The 14,371-nt window shown below is 40.0% G+C and overlaps 1 protein-coding gene across 1 annotated transcript in view; it reads right to left on the reverse strand.

Moving 5' to 3' along the window:
- Positions 1 to 238: 238 nt before the first annotated feature.
- The window catches only part of RORB (RAR related orphan receptor B), a 136,991-nt gene continuing 122,858 nt past the window's right edge, over positions 239 to 14,371 (reverse strand). Inside the window, exons 5-10 of the mRNA XM_075526763.1 lie at positions 10,649 to 10,770; positions 9,235 to 9,367; positions 7,189 to 7,296; positions 5,944 to 6,054; positions 908 to 1,020; positions 239 to 436 (exon numbers count right to left, since the gene is read on the reverse strand). Of these exons, the coding sequence (XP_075382878.1) occupies positions 281 to 436; positions 908 to 1,020; positions 5,944 to 6,054; positions 7,189 to 7,296; positions 9,235 to 9,367; positions 10,649 to 10,770 (743 nt within the window). The 3' untranslated portion in view covers positions 239 to 280. The remainder of the gene's footprint in view (positions 437 to 907; positions 1,021 to 5,943; positions 6,055 to 7,188; positions 7,297 to 9,234; positions 9,368 to 10,648; positions 10,771 to 14,371) is intronic.

Consider the following 14,371-nt stretch of genomic DNA (forward strand, 5'->3'; position numbering starts at 1 on the left):
AAATAAAATAAAAAAAAATGGTAACACCCAGTGTCCTATATTTGTATATTCATTGTCAGTTAAAAAAAAAAAGTAAACAAAGAAAAGAGAGAAAAGACATCCCCACTCAGAGTTGCATATTTACATTCTTCAAACTGTAGCGGTGAAAAATAATTCTATTAAGTGCAGGACATTCCTAGTGTTGCAGTAGTGACATTTTTAATAAGTTCTTCATGAAAACATTTCTTTTTGTCTTAATAGTGACGCATTCCATGACTACGTGAAAATTCTATTATCCCCTTCACTTGCAGCCAGTGGTTGAGTCTGGATTGAAAAGCTCCTTGTATAATGGAGGAAACAGTGTGTTCACTATATCTGGATGAGATTGCTTAAATACCTGTAGTTTCTCTCCGTGCAAGTTGCAAAGTGCAGTAATGGTTGGTATCTTGGCTATTAACTGCGAGACATTAAAATAAAAAGAAAAGGAAGAGGGAGGAAGCAAATTTAGTATAAATTACAGTTTCCAAAATGAACTATGTTAACGTCTTGTTGGGTAACTGAATGCAATACTCTGAACTCCATCAAACCTATCCATCCAAAGGACCAGACATTGCTCTTGCCATAAGAGGCTAAAAACAATTGTCCTGGAAATTTTAGCCAAGTGCCAAAAATGCATTTAACAAGGAACTGCCTCCAGGGGTATTTTTTTAAGGCAGACTTGCTAGGTTACCGATTAAAAAGATTAGTGCATTGAACAAAAAATGGAGTAAGAGGAACCAGGGGCAAGAGTAAAACAAGCGGTACTTCTATACAATGCAAGCACATAGTGTGCTGCTTTTAACTTGCATTAATGTGGCAGTACATGGAGAAATGGCTACAAAAAAAGTCATGATCAAGGAGTGCTGGACTCTTCATTTTAACAATTTACCTTTGTCAAAGTCTCATCGTCGAGGTGGTTCTTCTGGATCACATGTTGAAGTGCAAAGTAAATCTTTTCCTGAAGCTTCTGGACCTTTCTTGGCTCTATTAACCAGGCTCGATCTGTGAAAAAGGAAAGGAAAAGCTAAAGGCAAGAATGCGCAGATGTGGGGCATGCTCATGGATGAACACAGTGTCCCGTGCTGGCAAGCATTCACAGCAATCGTAATTTCCATGAGGAAGGACTGCATGCTAATTATGATATGGTTTCAGAGGCAAAGTATCTCAATCCATTAAAGGATCACCTGAGAGTTTAATTAACAGATACAAAGTGTATAGAAACACAATGTTGGCTCTGCATCTCCTTGTTTAAACCAAGATGTTACAGATAAAGATGGCAGTAGAAATGAAACAAGGCCCAACCAGTTTATTATTCTCTGTTGTTACAATCAGTGTTCTTCTAACTTCACACTGGCTAGGTGAAAAACATGTAATGTTATTTCAGTGTCTTAATACATAAATAATAAACATATTGATCAAAACAGTTCTTTGAAAATAATAGAATATAATTATTTAAAAATTAAAATAAAATATATCTCATTATTTACTAGGCTAACATTTTGAGACCAAATATTATATTCTGAATAAAAAGAAATTATTTCCTTCAAAAGAATTTCTTTAATAATTCAAAAGAATTATGAGTTGTTGCAATGTCTTGAAGTGCAAATTTCTCATTATTTAAAAATGTTCTGTTTTTAAACAACACATAAAAAAAGATTATCTGGGAGAATAACAGTTACAGACACAGTTGTTTGGAAACCTATATGGCTTCTACTGAACTCAAACCCCAAGTGTAGGAGGTCTTCCTTAAGATCTATATTCTCACAAGTCATAGCTTCTGGTGACAAACACACAGAAAGAGAAGTAGCAGACCCCAAGACAATGCCAAAACCATTAATACAGTGTGTCTACAGCACCATTAAACCTTCTGTTTTCCCATGCTGCAAACTTGTTTCTTCCTTCCTCTCTCCCTCAATCCAGACCAATTCATGGGTATAGATTTTAACTTTCAAACAGGAAATAAGAAAATCTATTTTATCACAGGGCATGAATCTTCATGTACAAATTGGAAAATGCAGGAAAATCCTTTTCATTTTGAGAGCTCTTTCACCCACTCCCAGTCACTAAAATAATCTGTAGAAATAATATAAATCGACCATTTCAATGAGCACACATGCCACAGATACTGGAGCTGAATAATATTTCATCACAGGAGGAGCAGGATTCTGTCATTTGTCTGACTGTCTGTGGAGAAGGGTGTATAAAAAGTGTCCATCACCAAGTACTGTGAAGAGACGAAACCAAAACTCTAGCTACTTGATCAGGAAAAGAAAATAATCTTTGTGCAAAGCTTAGAGAATCATGCTCCCAGAAGGCCAATGGATCCTGTGCCACCAGTGGCCGTAGAAACAGAAAGGGTTGTCAAGCATTGGAACAGGCTGCCCAGGGAAGTGGTTGAGTCGCCATCCCTGGAGGTATTTAAAGGACGTTTGGATGAGGTGCTTAGGGACATGGTGTAGTGGTGGTCTTGGTAGTGTTAGGTTTACGGTTGGACTCGATGACCTTAAAGGTCTTTTCCAACCTATATGATTCTGTGATTCTGTGATTCTGTGAAGAAAGACATTGAGGTGCTGGAGTGTGTCCAGAGAAGGGCAACGAAGCTGGTGAAGGGTCTAGAGCACAAGTCTTATGAGGAGCGGCTGAGGGAGCTGGGGTTGTTTAGCCTGGAGAAAAGGAGGCTGAGGGGAGCCCTTATTGCTCTCTACAACTGCCTGAAAGGAGGTTGTAGAGAGGTGGGGGTCGGTCTCTTCTCCCAGGTAACAAGTGACAGGACAAGAGGAAATGGCCTCAAGTTGCACCAGGGGAGGTTTAGACTGGATATTAGGAAATTTTACTTCACTGAAAGGGTTGTCAAGCATTGGAAGAGGCTGCCCAGGGAAGTGGTTGAGTCGCCATCCCTGGAGGTATTTAAAAGACGTTTGGATGAGGTACTTAGGGACATGGTGTAGTGGTGGTCTTGGCAGTGTTAGGTTTACGGTTGGACTCGATGATCTTAAAGGTCTTTTCCAACCTATATGATTCTGTGATTCTGTGAAATACCTAAATGCTGAGATCAAGGGCACAAGAATCACCTTTCAGGATGGTGGCTTCTGTAGAAAAGAAACTTGAATATGAGTACTTCCCATAGGGAATCTCTGTGTACCTATCTTAGTGGATGGAAGGACTGGTGCAGGTACTTCTGTGAAGCAGTGCTTCATTTTTTTAATTTTTACATACGTTCACAAGATGAAACACTTTATTGTGAAGAAACTGGAACATGTAGTGTGGAAGGAAATTATTTCTTTCTCTGTTGTTTACTGTTATCATTTTTGTAAGAAAATAAATTGCAAATTCAACGTCAGTTCAATCTGTACTGATTTTCCCTGCCTTCCCACTCCCAAACTTAGCAGCCCAGCTGAAATGGGAATTCTTTGCACAATCCAAATTTGTATGCTTTTTATGGAAGAGAGATTACTCTCATTTATGTACATGCTGCTGCAGCCCATCATTTCTTTCTTGTTGCATCTCTATGACTAGAGATACACATGCTTACAGACTACAGAAATGAGCAGTCAGCATGCATCAAGCACTTTCACTCTTTTTTTTTTTTTTTTATTAAAGGAATAGGAGACACTGTATGTGCCCTCTTGCTTGCAAGTAGGAAAAAGCCAACTTGGATGTGAAATGAAGAACTGTGCCTTACTGAGGTATTTCATCTCATACCACCACCTTCAACCCTAAAACTTGATTATAGTGAAAAAAAATCTTGGAATTGTCTCTACTTATCTGTGCTACTTAACAGAAACAGAGGCTGCTATTCAGGAGACACCCAGCTCTGAAAGGCTGTATCAGGACTGATGTATATCAGGACTGAAACGCCTTACTAGAGTTAATGGAGAAGCTTTTACAACACATGGCCTGCAATACAGCTGGGTCAAAGCCAGACCTGAGTTGCTAGCTTTTTCAAGTACTCAGTACAGCTGCAAGAAGTGGAAATGAGTGTGGATACTCCAGCAACATGAACTGCTGGCAGACTGCAAGATATTTTGGTCCTTTGCAAACTAAAGGGACATATGTAGAACTGCAGAGCTGAATCAGAATTTTGATGTCCATCTAAAACCTACCTGCAGCTAAGCACATTTCATAAATTACTTGATCAAAAATCCATTAAAATCAATGGGAAATTTTCCATTACTTAAATAGATTTTGCCCAGGCCTAAGGCACAGGACACTCTGAGATGCTAGAAGCTTTCTGCGACCAGATTTTGTGGAATAAGGCTATTACTTGTTCTCCTTTCCAAGATTACATGGGAGATTACATGGGAGACAGAAACATGACTTCTTTTCAATTTGGCTAGAAATTACATAACTGAATTCTCTTTCTCCCTACAGATGAGATGCCCCCATCTGATCCAAAGTGCTTTGAAGTCAGCTTCGAAATAATCTTATTATTTCTGTCTGCTCAGCTAACTCCTACTTTTCCTGTTCCTAACTGTAAGAAAATAAACTGAAGAGTAAAAAAACCTCCAGCTGTTACAAAAGAGAAATAGTCATCCTGCTTACAAAGATCCCACCACCCTCTTCCTGCTTCCCTTGGCTTTGTAACGTGAAGTCAGCTGGAAACACTGAAACCATCTTCTGCAGCCTCTATTAACATCTTACTGAAGAACTTCACAGCCCAGACCCCAAATAAATTTCCAGGTTGTCTTCAGCTTTGCACTGAGTCAGTCTGCTGAACAGGCCACTAATGTTAACCAGAAGCAGCAAGCAGTGACTGCACATCTCTGTCATGGTCAGAGCTTTGGTCTTTTCAGACTGAGGGAGGGCTGATGGCCAGGGACAGATCAGGACGCTGCAAGTCCCCTGTCCCAGAGGAAGTCCGGGCACCTGGGGGACAGTGCGCAGGCAACTCTCACCCCTGTGCACAGCTGGGACACGTCTGAGGTGGAAATGGTGGGGGTCGTCTCTGGAACATCCTGGCCTAACACCATGAAGAGCCACCGGCTCAACCATTTCACCTCTGAGCAGATGACTGCAAGGACTGCTCAAAGGGAAAATAAAAGGAGCAGAGTCCTTTCAGTAGGTGTCATTAATGATGAGAACGAACATGTTGACACCATCTGTGCTAGTCTAATTCTGCCTAACATAATCTCCACCACAGATGTGCAAAAGGGCAAAGTGACCTAGAGGAAGTCTTTAGCAGAACAGACTGGAAAAATAATTAATGGTGGGATTTTTTGTAAAGGCCTTTCAAGAGGTTATTCTTAGTGGGAACTGGGGGGTCTACCTCCCCTGAAGCGTGTTTAAAAATCCCACACTAAACTGTGAGCTTATCTACCAGATCCACATTCTCACCTCCACCAATTCAATCACAAAACCCTCTTTTCTGTGGCCAGACAGCAGCACTCACTGAATGCATGCTTGTCTGCGGAGACTTATGATATATGAATATATGAAAGTGAGCATGTTGCCCCTGGAGTCACCACCTCTCACCTGGAGCTAAATTCAGACAGGACCTCATACAGATTTTTACTGCTCATGTTCTTATCCCCACAGAAAAAGTCCATCATAGTTAGGGACTCTATAACCTGCTCAGGACTGTGAGGTCTGAGGTCCCTGAAAATGCTAGGAGGAACATGCACCTCCTTGAGTACCATGCTTCTCTGTACATGGTCTGGAGGAACGTCAGCCTGCCCTGCTTGTCCACACAATCCTGCTCGATGTCTGTTACCCCGACACTTTGGATCTATTTCCAGTATGTGTAATAGCTGACAGTCTACCAAAAAGAGAGTGAGGTATATTTGGGTAATTCAGGTATTCTTCCATTGCTTAATACACCGCTTAATATCACTCAATACAGCTTAAACAGCTGTCTAAGTAGGAAGAAATAGAGGTGGACAAGGATGAAAAAAAAAAATCATTGTGGTGTTTGGAATGAATAATTACCTGGTGATATCAGAACAGCAGATGAAAACAGGGCAATCTCCTCCTCAGTCAGCTGTAAGGAACATAAATTCTTTGCAAAGTCAAATGCTTCATTCACCAGATCATCAGAACCTGCAGACCACAGAGGACAAAATCAATGCCAGAAATTTATCAGCTCTTTAACCTGCCATGAAAAGTGGATTGTTTTGGTGTCAAAAAAGGTTGTGAGTGAATGTCTATACTTCTTAAACAAGTGCCTTTCATCAGCTATTAGAATTCCACCTAGCCCGAATATGTATCACTAAAACACCATTGAAGCACAAAAATTATCAAGAATTAGGGGCATGACCTGTATAAAAACTGCACAGAGATCTTAGAAGAGGGTTTTCTTTTCCCAATGTGGAAATAAATGCTATTTCTAAACAAATATTAAACCTAAGAGGTATGAATGACCAGCCCTAAATAACTTTCACATATATAATTTTATTAATTAACAGTACAAATATTTATGAAAATTTGTGAAAATGTCATAAAAACCAAAATGAATCAACTAATGCACACTTATAAGTGTTTTAAACTTCTAAATTAATGTTACATTTATCCATACGCAAAAAAGAAAATATATACCTGTATGCTAAATATATGCATTTAAAACAAACATCTCTCTTTGAGTTTGGTCCTGAATAAATTTCTGATAATGTATCGGTCTCATGGATGGGCAAAAGACATCCATTTAGCTATTAACATTTCAGGTAGCACTCAGTATCATGTTCAGAAATGAAGCAACTGTTTCAATATCTGAATCTAAATGAGCTTAAAAGTTTTAGGCAAACCAGTATTTTAGGTAAGTCCTTGTGTATATTTTGTTGTAGTTCATCATTTTAGTCCCCTCATTGCTGGGCCTAAAATTGCCTTCTGCAGGACACAATTAGTGGGAGTGATTTGATATATCAAGCATAACTGAACTGTGAAGATAAACTGCTTGGCTCCTACCATAAACTCACGTTTTATCAAAATTTCAAATGGCAGAGTAAGAAATCTACCTGAAAAACCCTTATGCTGCTCTTTTTTATTAGAGAAAGCACCTATCACTGCTAGCAGCTAGTGGAGTCACCTTTTTTCTTTTTCAGTTCCAGCCTAGAGATTTGGAGGTTTGGAGATTCGATATTTACTGCAGATTTTCATTGTGGGTCACTATTTTCAGAAAGATAAATCTGTCACTATGTGGCTCAATGTAATTGATTGAAAAGAAGAAGACCAACATACCCAAGGCTTTAAACATTTGCATCCCTCCATACTTTCCTTCAAACAGAACAGTATTGTTGAGTGGGTTGAAGGCACGGCACATTCTCACCAAAACCACTTCCAAGCAGCCTATGAGATACGAAAAAGAGCAAAAGTACCACACATTACTGCAAAACATCAGAATATAGGAAATTTCAAGAAAATATTTAGGAAGATATCACTCATTAGAAACATCGTCAAGGATAGATACTCTTTGATGGCATCTAGATGATATGTCTCTTAATGAGAGAAAAAAATATTTGTCTGCTTTGAGTATAGAAAGGGGTAATTTCTCGTCCAGCCTAACCACCTTTTCTTTAGGTTGATTTTTTCCCCCATTGCAGCAAATTGGCAGCCTGGACTTAATCTGAATTTAGACTTGGGCAAATATTTTCAAACTGAAATATTTTATCCTGAAAATTAGGCATTTATTGAAACTCCTTTTTAATAACTACATCTTTTTAATACAAAAAAGCGGCTTCATTCAACGTGTATGTAAATCCCAGATTCATTTGACTGGAGGGGGAGAACATCAGGAAGTGTTTTTAGAGAGAAAATACAAGTTAAAGTACTGTCAAAAACACCCCTAAACTGGGGTTTACTTTTGTTTCCCTTGTTTTTCTTTCAGATTGGGGAATAACCAGAACAACCCTTCTTTTTTTCTCCTTATCTTTCCCTACTATTTCCTGACTGCAAAAATATACAATTTGGGAAAATGAAGGGAAAAATTTTAAGCATCCCTTAACTAAATCCAGATCTCTTGTTAGAGGAACTCTAAATCTGAGGATTCTTTTGCAGACATGCTTTTAAGTGAAAAGTCCTGATTTTCTAACTCCTGCTCAGCATTAACAGCAAAACAGAAAAAAACCCCTGACATGTTTATACATGCTGAAGCTAAACAGAGTTGTCCGGCAGTACGGTCAAATATAACTATACCTTCTGCTGAAGGTGCAGTGGTATTGCTAGCTTTGCCAGCAAAATGAAGGAAGTTACTTGGGGTGCACTGACATCTGCAGAATTTTCAAAATTAGTACGAGCTTTAAAAAAATAGTTCTCATCCTACGACTCTGTTTTTCCAGGAGGTTGCCCACGTCTTCCCAGGGTCTCTGTATCCCTTCCTTTTGCACCTGTGCCCACTGTCTCAGTCCAGCCCCACACTGAGGCACAGACCTCCGTGTACAGAGCGCTCAATCACACTGGCTTTCAGCCTTAATGAAGAGGTCCCTCTTGAAATAGGCAGCACTTCTTATGCTTTAACGAGCCGCCTCACACAGCATCCCACCTTTTACACATGGAGAGAGCAAGAAACTGATATGACAGGATAAATGCAGTTAATTACCAGTAGCGGTTCACTTGGTCATACCATTTTGTCCTCCTGAATTTAGTGGTGTTATTACACAGTCACGACAAATCTTGTCATGATTCTTCCAGAGGACAGAAATTACCGTGTCCCACGACAGGGAAGGAAACCCTTTTCCCCCTTGCCCTTATGCACACACGTGCGCATCCAGACACACACAGAGAGCACGGCCAGAGCACACTGCCATAATCCGCTCTCATTTATTCTGAAACCAACTGGCGCCAGGAGGGATTTTCCCTCCTGTGCACTGGCTGGAGGGTATTTCTGTAGTCTCATTAAAAAGATTAGAGATGACCACAGAGGCAGGCCCCGGTGAGCCTGTGTTCGTTTCACTAATGACAAGTGGGGATTTTACAGGGTGGCAGATGACTGATTCGACCAGCTCAATTTGCAGGGTCCTTCCACCACATGTCAGGTTGGAGACTGCAGTTTATGCAACGATTGTGTGCATGTGTGTACTTAACAACCACAACTGACTGTAGAGGGAAGGGGATCAGAAGGCAGTAACATGATTAATGTGGAAAAATACGGAAGGGTTAAAGTAATTAATGAAACAGACCAAAATTAGTGCTCCTTCAAAATTAAAATGATTTTTAGAACAAGACAGCAGAGCACATTTCTAACGTGCTGGGTGTTAAACCAGTCTCGAGCGTCCGGCGTTTACCCACCTGACTTAAGGAGGAGAATTTGGTCATTCTGGCAGAGCTCCATGAAGCCTGTTATGCGCTTCGCAAACTCCACCACATACTGGATGGCGTGGGTGATCTGAATGGCACACTGCTGCCACAGAGCTTCTCTGGTCTTCCGGGAAAACACACATGGAAATGCAAAGCAGTGAGCAAGCGGGTTCATCAGTGCATTGAGTTCTTCAGGTGACCTTACAGAAAGGCGCACTCCTCAGACTCCCCCCCATCACCAGGCACAGCTAGTAGCATCTCTCCTTCTAGAGGTACCCAACAGTTTTCATTAGAAGGCTGTTTTTACAAGCCAACTGCCCCAGTGATCTGAACTCTGGCATTGCCTCTTCAAAGGGGGAGAATGCATAGTCTAATGTTAAAATGTGATTCTAATGTCGGCTTTTGTGCAAGACAGACAAACAGAGGCACAAACAATGTAAACATCCCAGAGTACTCTTAGGAAGAAGTGGCACAGTGCTGTTAAGTTATCCAACAGAATATTTTTGCTAGTTTGAAACTTAAAATAATATATACTTAAAGTATCGTTGCAATCTGAACGCTGATTGCGTCAAAACTTTGTCTCCTTGATAATCAATTTCCTTGCACGCACCAGTGTGCAAATGTGAACTGATACTCTTGGTTTGCATGCCACAGCTCTGCAAGCTGTGGTGTATTTTTATTCTTGCTAGTACTTCATAGCCCCTCAGCTTTCAAAGAACAAGCTGGAGTCTCTTCTGTCTCTTGCGAGATCAGCTGATGTGCCAGATGAAATCTGCTTGAAGGATCATTGCTAGTGATGCCAGTGCAAGGGGCACAAAGATTTCTGTTGACTGGACTACATCTGAAGAGGTGCCAGTGGGAAATATCTGAACTTGACCTGAGAATCTCAGAGGTAGAACAAAAATGTAGTGTAAAGAGATCATTTTTCCACCCAGGTTTGAACAACTTCAATTTAAGGAGTACTTTCAGTTTGTCATTATCTATCATCTATAAGTGGCAGATATCACATGAAAAGGGGATGTGTTTTCAAAATGATACGGAAACAAAGTTAATTTCTCTTATTTTCTTAAAATCCTTACAACAGAGGATCCAATCCTGAATACATTGAAGTCAACTGAATTTCTGCTTGAAGTTTAGACCTGTGATAACAAGCAAAGCATGGAAAACTGGATTCCATAACCATGCCTGAGCTTTGACATTAGCAAACATCCCAACACGCTGGAAAGCTGCTGCTCCTTTTAATGAAGTGTCACTCCTTTGCTTTCAGTAACCAGCTGCTCAAAGGTATTTAAAAGCCTGTTTTGACCTATATGAAACTCATCAGCATATCCTTACCAAATACATTACACTGTTAACAATTTCAAACCGTAGGGAGCAGAAGAAAAAGCATATTGCAGGATTGTACCTTGCTCTGGTAAACCTTAATTTCTTCATATGTGTGAGTCTGCCATGCTAGCTGGTGTAGTTCCTCCATTGTATATTGACATGTCTCCAAATGAGATTTAATGATATTCTGTGCAATTCGATCTGCGAAGAGGAGAATAAAAAATCGTTTGCATGAAACAGTGAACAATGATTTGCAATAGCAAAATGTTGAAAACATTAAAGTTGTTGGAGAATGCAGATTTAAAAAAAAAATCTTTTCTTTCCAGTGGTACCTTTCTCACTATTTTATTTCTGAAGATGACTGTAGCAATATGTTTCAGTGTTCAACCCAAAGCCAAAGGATGCTTGATAAATAGTGGATCTGCACATGAAAATAACAATGAATCTTTTGAAACTATTCAGACTCTTTCATTCTGGAAGTGATTTTTTCCCCCCTCTGTGTTTAAATAAATGTCATTTGGAGACCCTGGTTACTTGATCACTTCTGTCTGCCCCAAGCCTGTGCAGCTGCCCAGCTCTGGCTGCTCAATCCTGACATGGCCATTTGCATTACCTTGGGATGACTCATATCAGAGAAACAGGAAACAGGTCTATTCTTTTTTTCTCAAGTTCATTGTCAGCTGGATCAATTTCTGATTTAGCTCAATGAACACGAATATGGAGAGTGGTGCTAGCAAGGGGTGAAAACTGGAACTAGTATCCTGGGTTTTAGAAGGAGAGATGAGGGAATACATCTCACGTACAGGATTAAGTTACCTTAAAGCTATTCTAAAATTGCAGCCTTAGAAACTACTGGGTAACATGGAATGCAGGATGCAAGGGGAAAGGGAAGCATTCAGTGCTGGCCTGAGATCCCACTGAAACTAAGAGTAAACTTCTCAGGGAAGTATTTTAAAGTAGATCTTTGCCCTTTAAGCCACTTGAGTGGATTAAAAAGATTTTCACAAAAACTTCCAACATGAATTCATTAGCACTGGAAGTTGAAATGTCTTGATAAAACATGCTATAGAAACGTGATCATTTCTTATTTTGCAGCTTTGAGACCTATATGTCTAATGAAGCTCGGTGCTTCAGCCTGAACACATTGCTCAAGCTGAATACCTTTTAAAGGATGGAACAAAGTCGAAGCCACAGACCTGACCTGAAGCCCTTGTGGCAGAACTGGCATTTCGCAGAAAACATGTTTGTCAGGAAGGAAAGGACATTGACAATGCATTAGCCTAACCTGGACATGGGAAGTAGAAAGAAATAGGCATGTGATCATTTATTCATTCACATCCTCAACAGTTTGCATACAGTGGGTGGATCTGGTGCTTGGAGGACCAAAATAAGACTGTTTCTTTTGCCAAATGTTGACTGAATTTAAAAACACCAGCAAGAAGGAAAGCTGAAAAATGAATGTAAACATGTATATGCTCCCTGCAATCACTGCTATAGGAGTGTTATTTAAAGGGGAGATGCCTGCACTGCTCTCACAGTTAATAAGCTGAGACTCACGGGAAAGGCGCTGAAGAAAACACAAGAGTTCCAGGTTTTTGTAGGAACAATAAAACCTGGTCAATTCAATCTGTATAGGTATCCCTTTAAAGGTCAACACTATTTTTAGGTTTCCTGACAGAAGAATTGACTCAGGCATAAAGATAACTAAAAGTGTCTATTAGTGAGTACAGGCATCTATCCATCATTCTTTTATGGAAGGTTGGATGCAAGTCTTAACCCATGATAGTAAGCTGTTGCATTTTATAGTAAAAACCTTGCTAATAAATAGGCATGTTGGAATAAAGGCATGATGAATTTAAACAGATATTTTTTAAAGGATCAACAAAGGTTTATTTGCATTTCTTTAACGAAGAAAAGCAAGTAAATCCCACCTTTTTTAGAAAGATCAAATTTCGGATGTTTATGCCCATATTGTTCTATTTAAAGCACAGTTTTAACAACATCATCTTTCCGGAAACATCCTTAGCCACAGCAAACTTGACTGCACAAGTTAAGCTCAAGCTATAGGTTTTGTCACTCATGTTCCTGGAAGGATTTAACCAGACAGGACTGAGGTATGGTCAGAGGAACATTTAGGCCTTTTATCTAAAACACCAGAGAAAGACGTATTATTTCAACTTGTATTCCATTTCCACAGACTGAGTGGTAAAGGATTTTGCTCTCTGCACCCATTGGCTGGTCTTTTCTCTCTTGAGTTTCCTAGCCCAGCTCTCCTAGCCTCACCATTTGTTACAAAAGCTGGAACTATTCACATTCTTGACATAAAGAAAATGCTTACAATAAATACCTCAAATACTCTAACATTACTGCATAGACAGATTTTGAATCAGATAAGGTGACCTGATGCCAACAATCTGAAAATAAGACCTTTTCATTTCACTGACCTCAAAATATACTTGATTAGCAGTTCTACATTACTGCAAAGATCCTCAGCCCCACTCCTTTTCCTACCATTTATGTATTTACCTTAGGACCGAAGGCCTGACAAACTCTTCAGGGTTTTGTAGGGATGGCATCCTGTGTTTTACCCCCACACATCTTTTCCTTATGTACTTGTGCTTATGCTGAGCTGACATTAAAACCCATTCAGATGTGCGAAGGCCTAGGGCAATCGCAGCAAGCAGCAGCTCCGAATGCTGACATCCAAAGAGGAATCAGGTGCAAGACAGAATTGAAACCCTTGCGCCGCAGGCTAGGCAAGGCTGAGTATGTGATGGAAAGGGTACACTGGGTCTCAGGGGAGGAGGGGACTGCTCATTCAGCGTGAGCAGCAGAGGAGGCTGCTTGTCACACTCAATGCTGGAGTCCCTGGAAGGAGCTTTATGCAAATATAGCATACACTGGGTGTGCAGAGCTGACACGATGCAAAAAGTAAAAGAAGTGTGAGCTCGTCTTGGCTTATCAGATGGTCCAGCAACGGAAGACCCAATGCAGGCAGAGCAAAGAATATCACTCTCAAAGAGTTTCAAAGACCGTAGCCTTTTTTTCTGACATTTTCAGATTTTAACATCGTTTCGCTAAAGAAGTTGGAATCAGTACACATCTCAACAAATCCCGTGCAGAAAGAAGTTCCTAAACTGCTGCGAATAATGCACTAACATCTAATGTAAACCTGTCCTGTCACATGGCACACGTACTGTGCTGTACCCAAAATATCATACTTTTCTGTGAGACCTGGCAGCTCTGAATCACTGCTGGTAACTGAGTTCAACAGATTAATTCTTTTAATCTAACCAACTGCTGCAAGTGTTGATTGAAAATTAATAATTCCAACTGAAAGAGTTACTGAGCCTGCATGATAATACACCACCAGCATTATAATAACTACAGCTGTAAACTGCAGGATTTCTAAAGCTTATCTGCCATAGTGTGTAAAGACAAATGTAGGTGCTTCACTCCTCCACTTTTGTCTATAAACTGGTTTATTATATTAGGGCTATATTTCCTACCATGCGTCATGATCACTTGACACTACATGATACCACAGGGAACCTGAAAGCCACAGCACATCCTAGCAGATTGACTCTGTCTGGGAAACATGGCCCACAGAAAATAACATGTTCCCAGTGTCTGAACTCCAGCGTGCACTGTGACATGGAAGCATTTACATTAGATAGCCTGGTTCTAAATGTGAAGATTTCTTAGTATTGGTACCTTGAAATTTTTCATGGAAAGCAGATACTTTTTGTACAAATGCTATGTTTCATTTAAAAGAAAAAAAAGTCTAGAAAAAACCTATTTG

Source organism: Mycteria americana, chromosome Z (genome assembly GCF_035582795.1).
Source record: "Mycteria americana isolate JAX WOST 10 ecotype Jacksonville Zoo and Gardens chromosome Z, USCA_MyAme_1.0, whole genome shotgun sequence".
In the NCBI taxonomy this organism is placed as follows: domain Eukaryota; kingdom Metazoa; phylum Chordata; class Aves; order Ciconiiformes; family Ciconiidae; genus Mycteria; species Mycteria americana.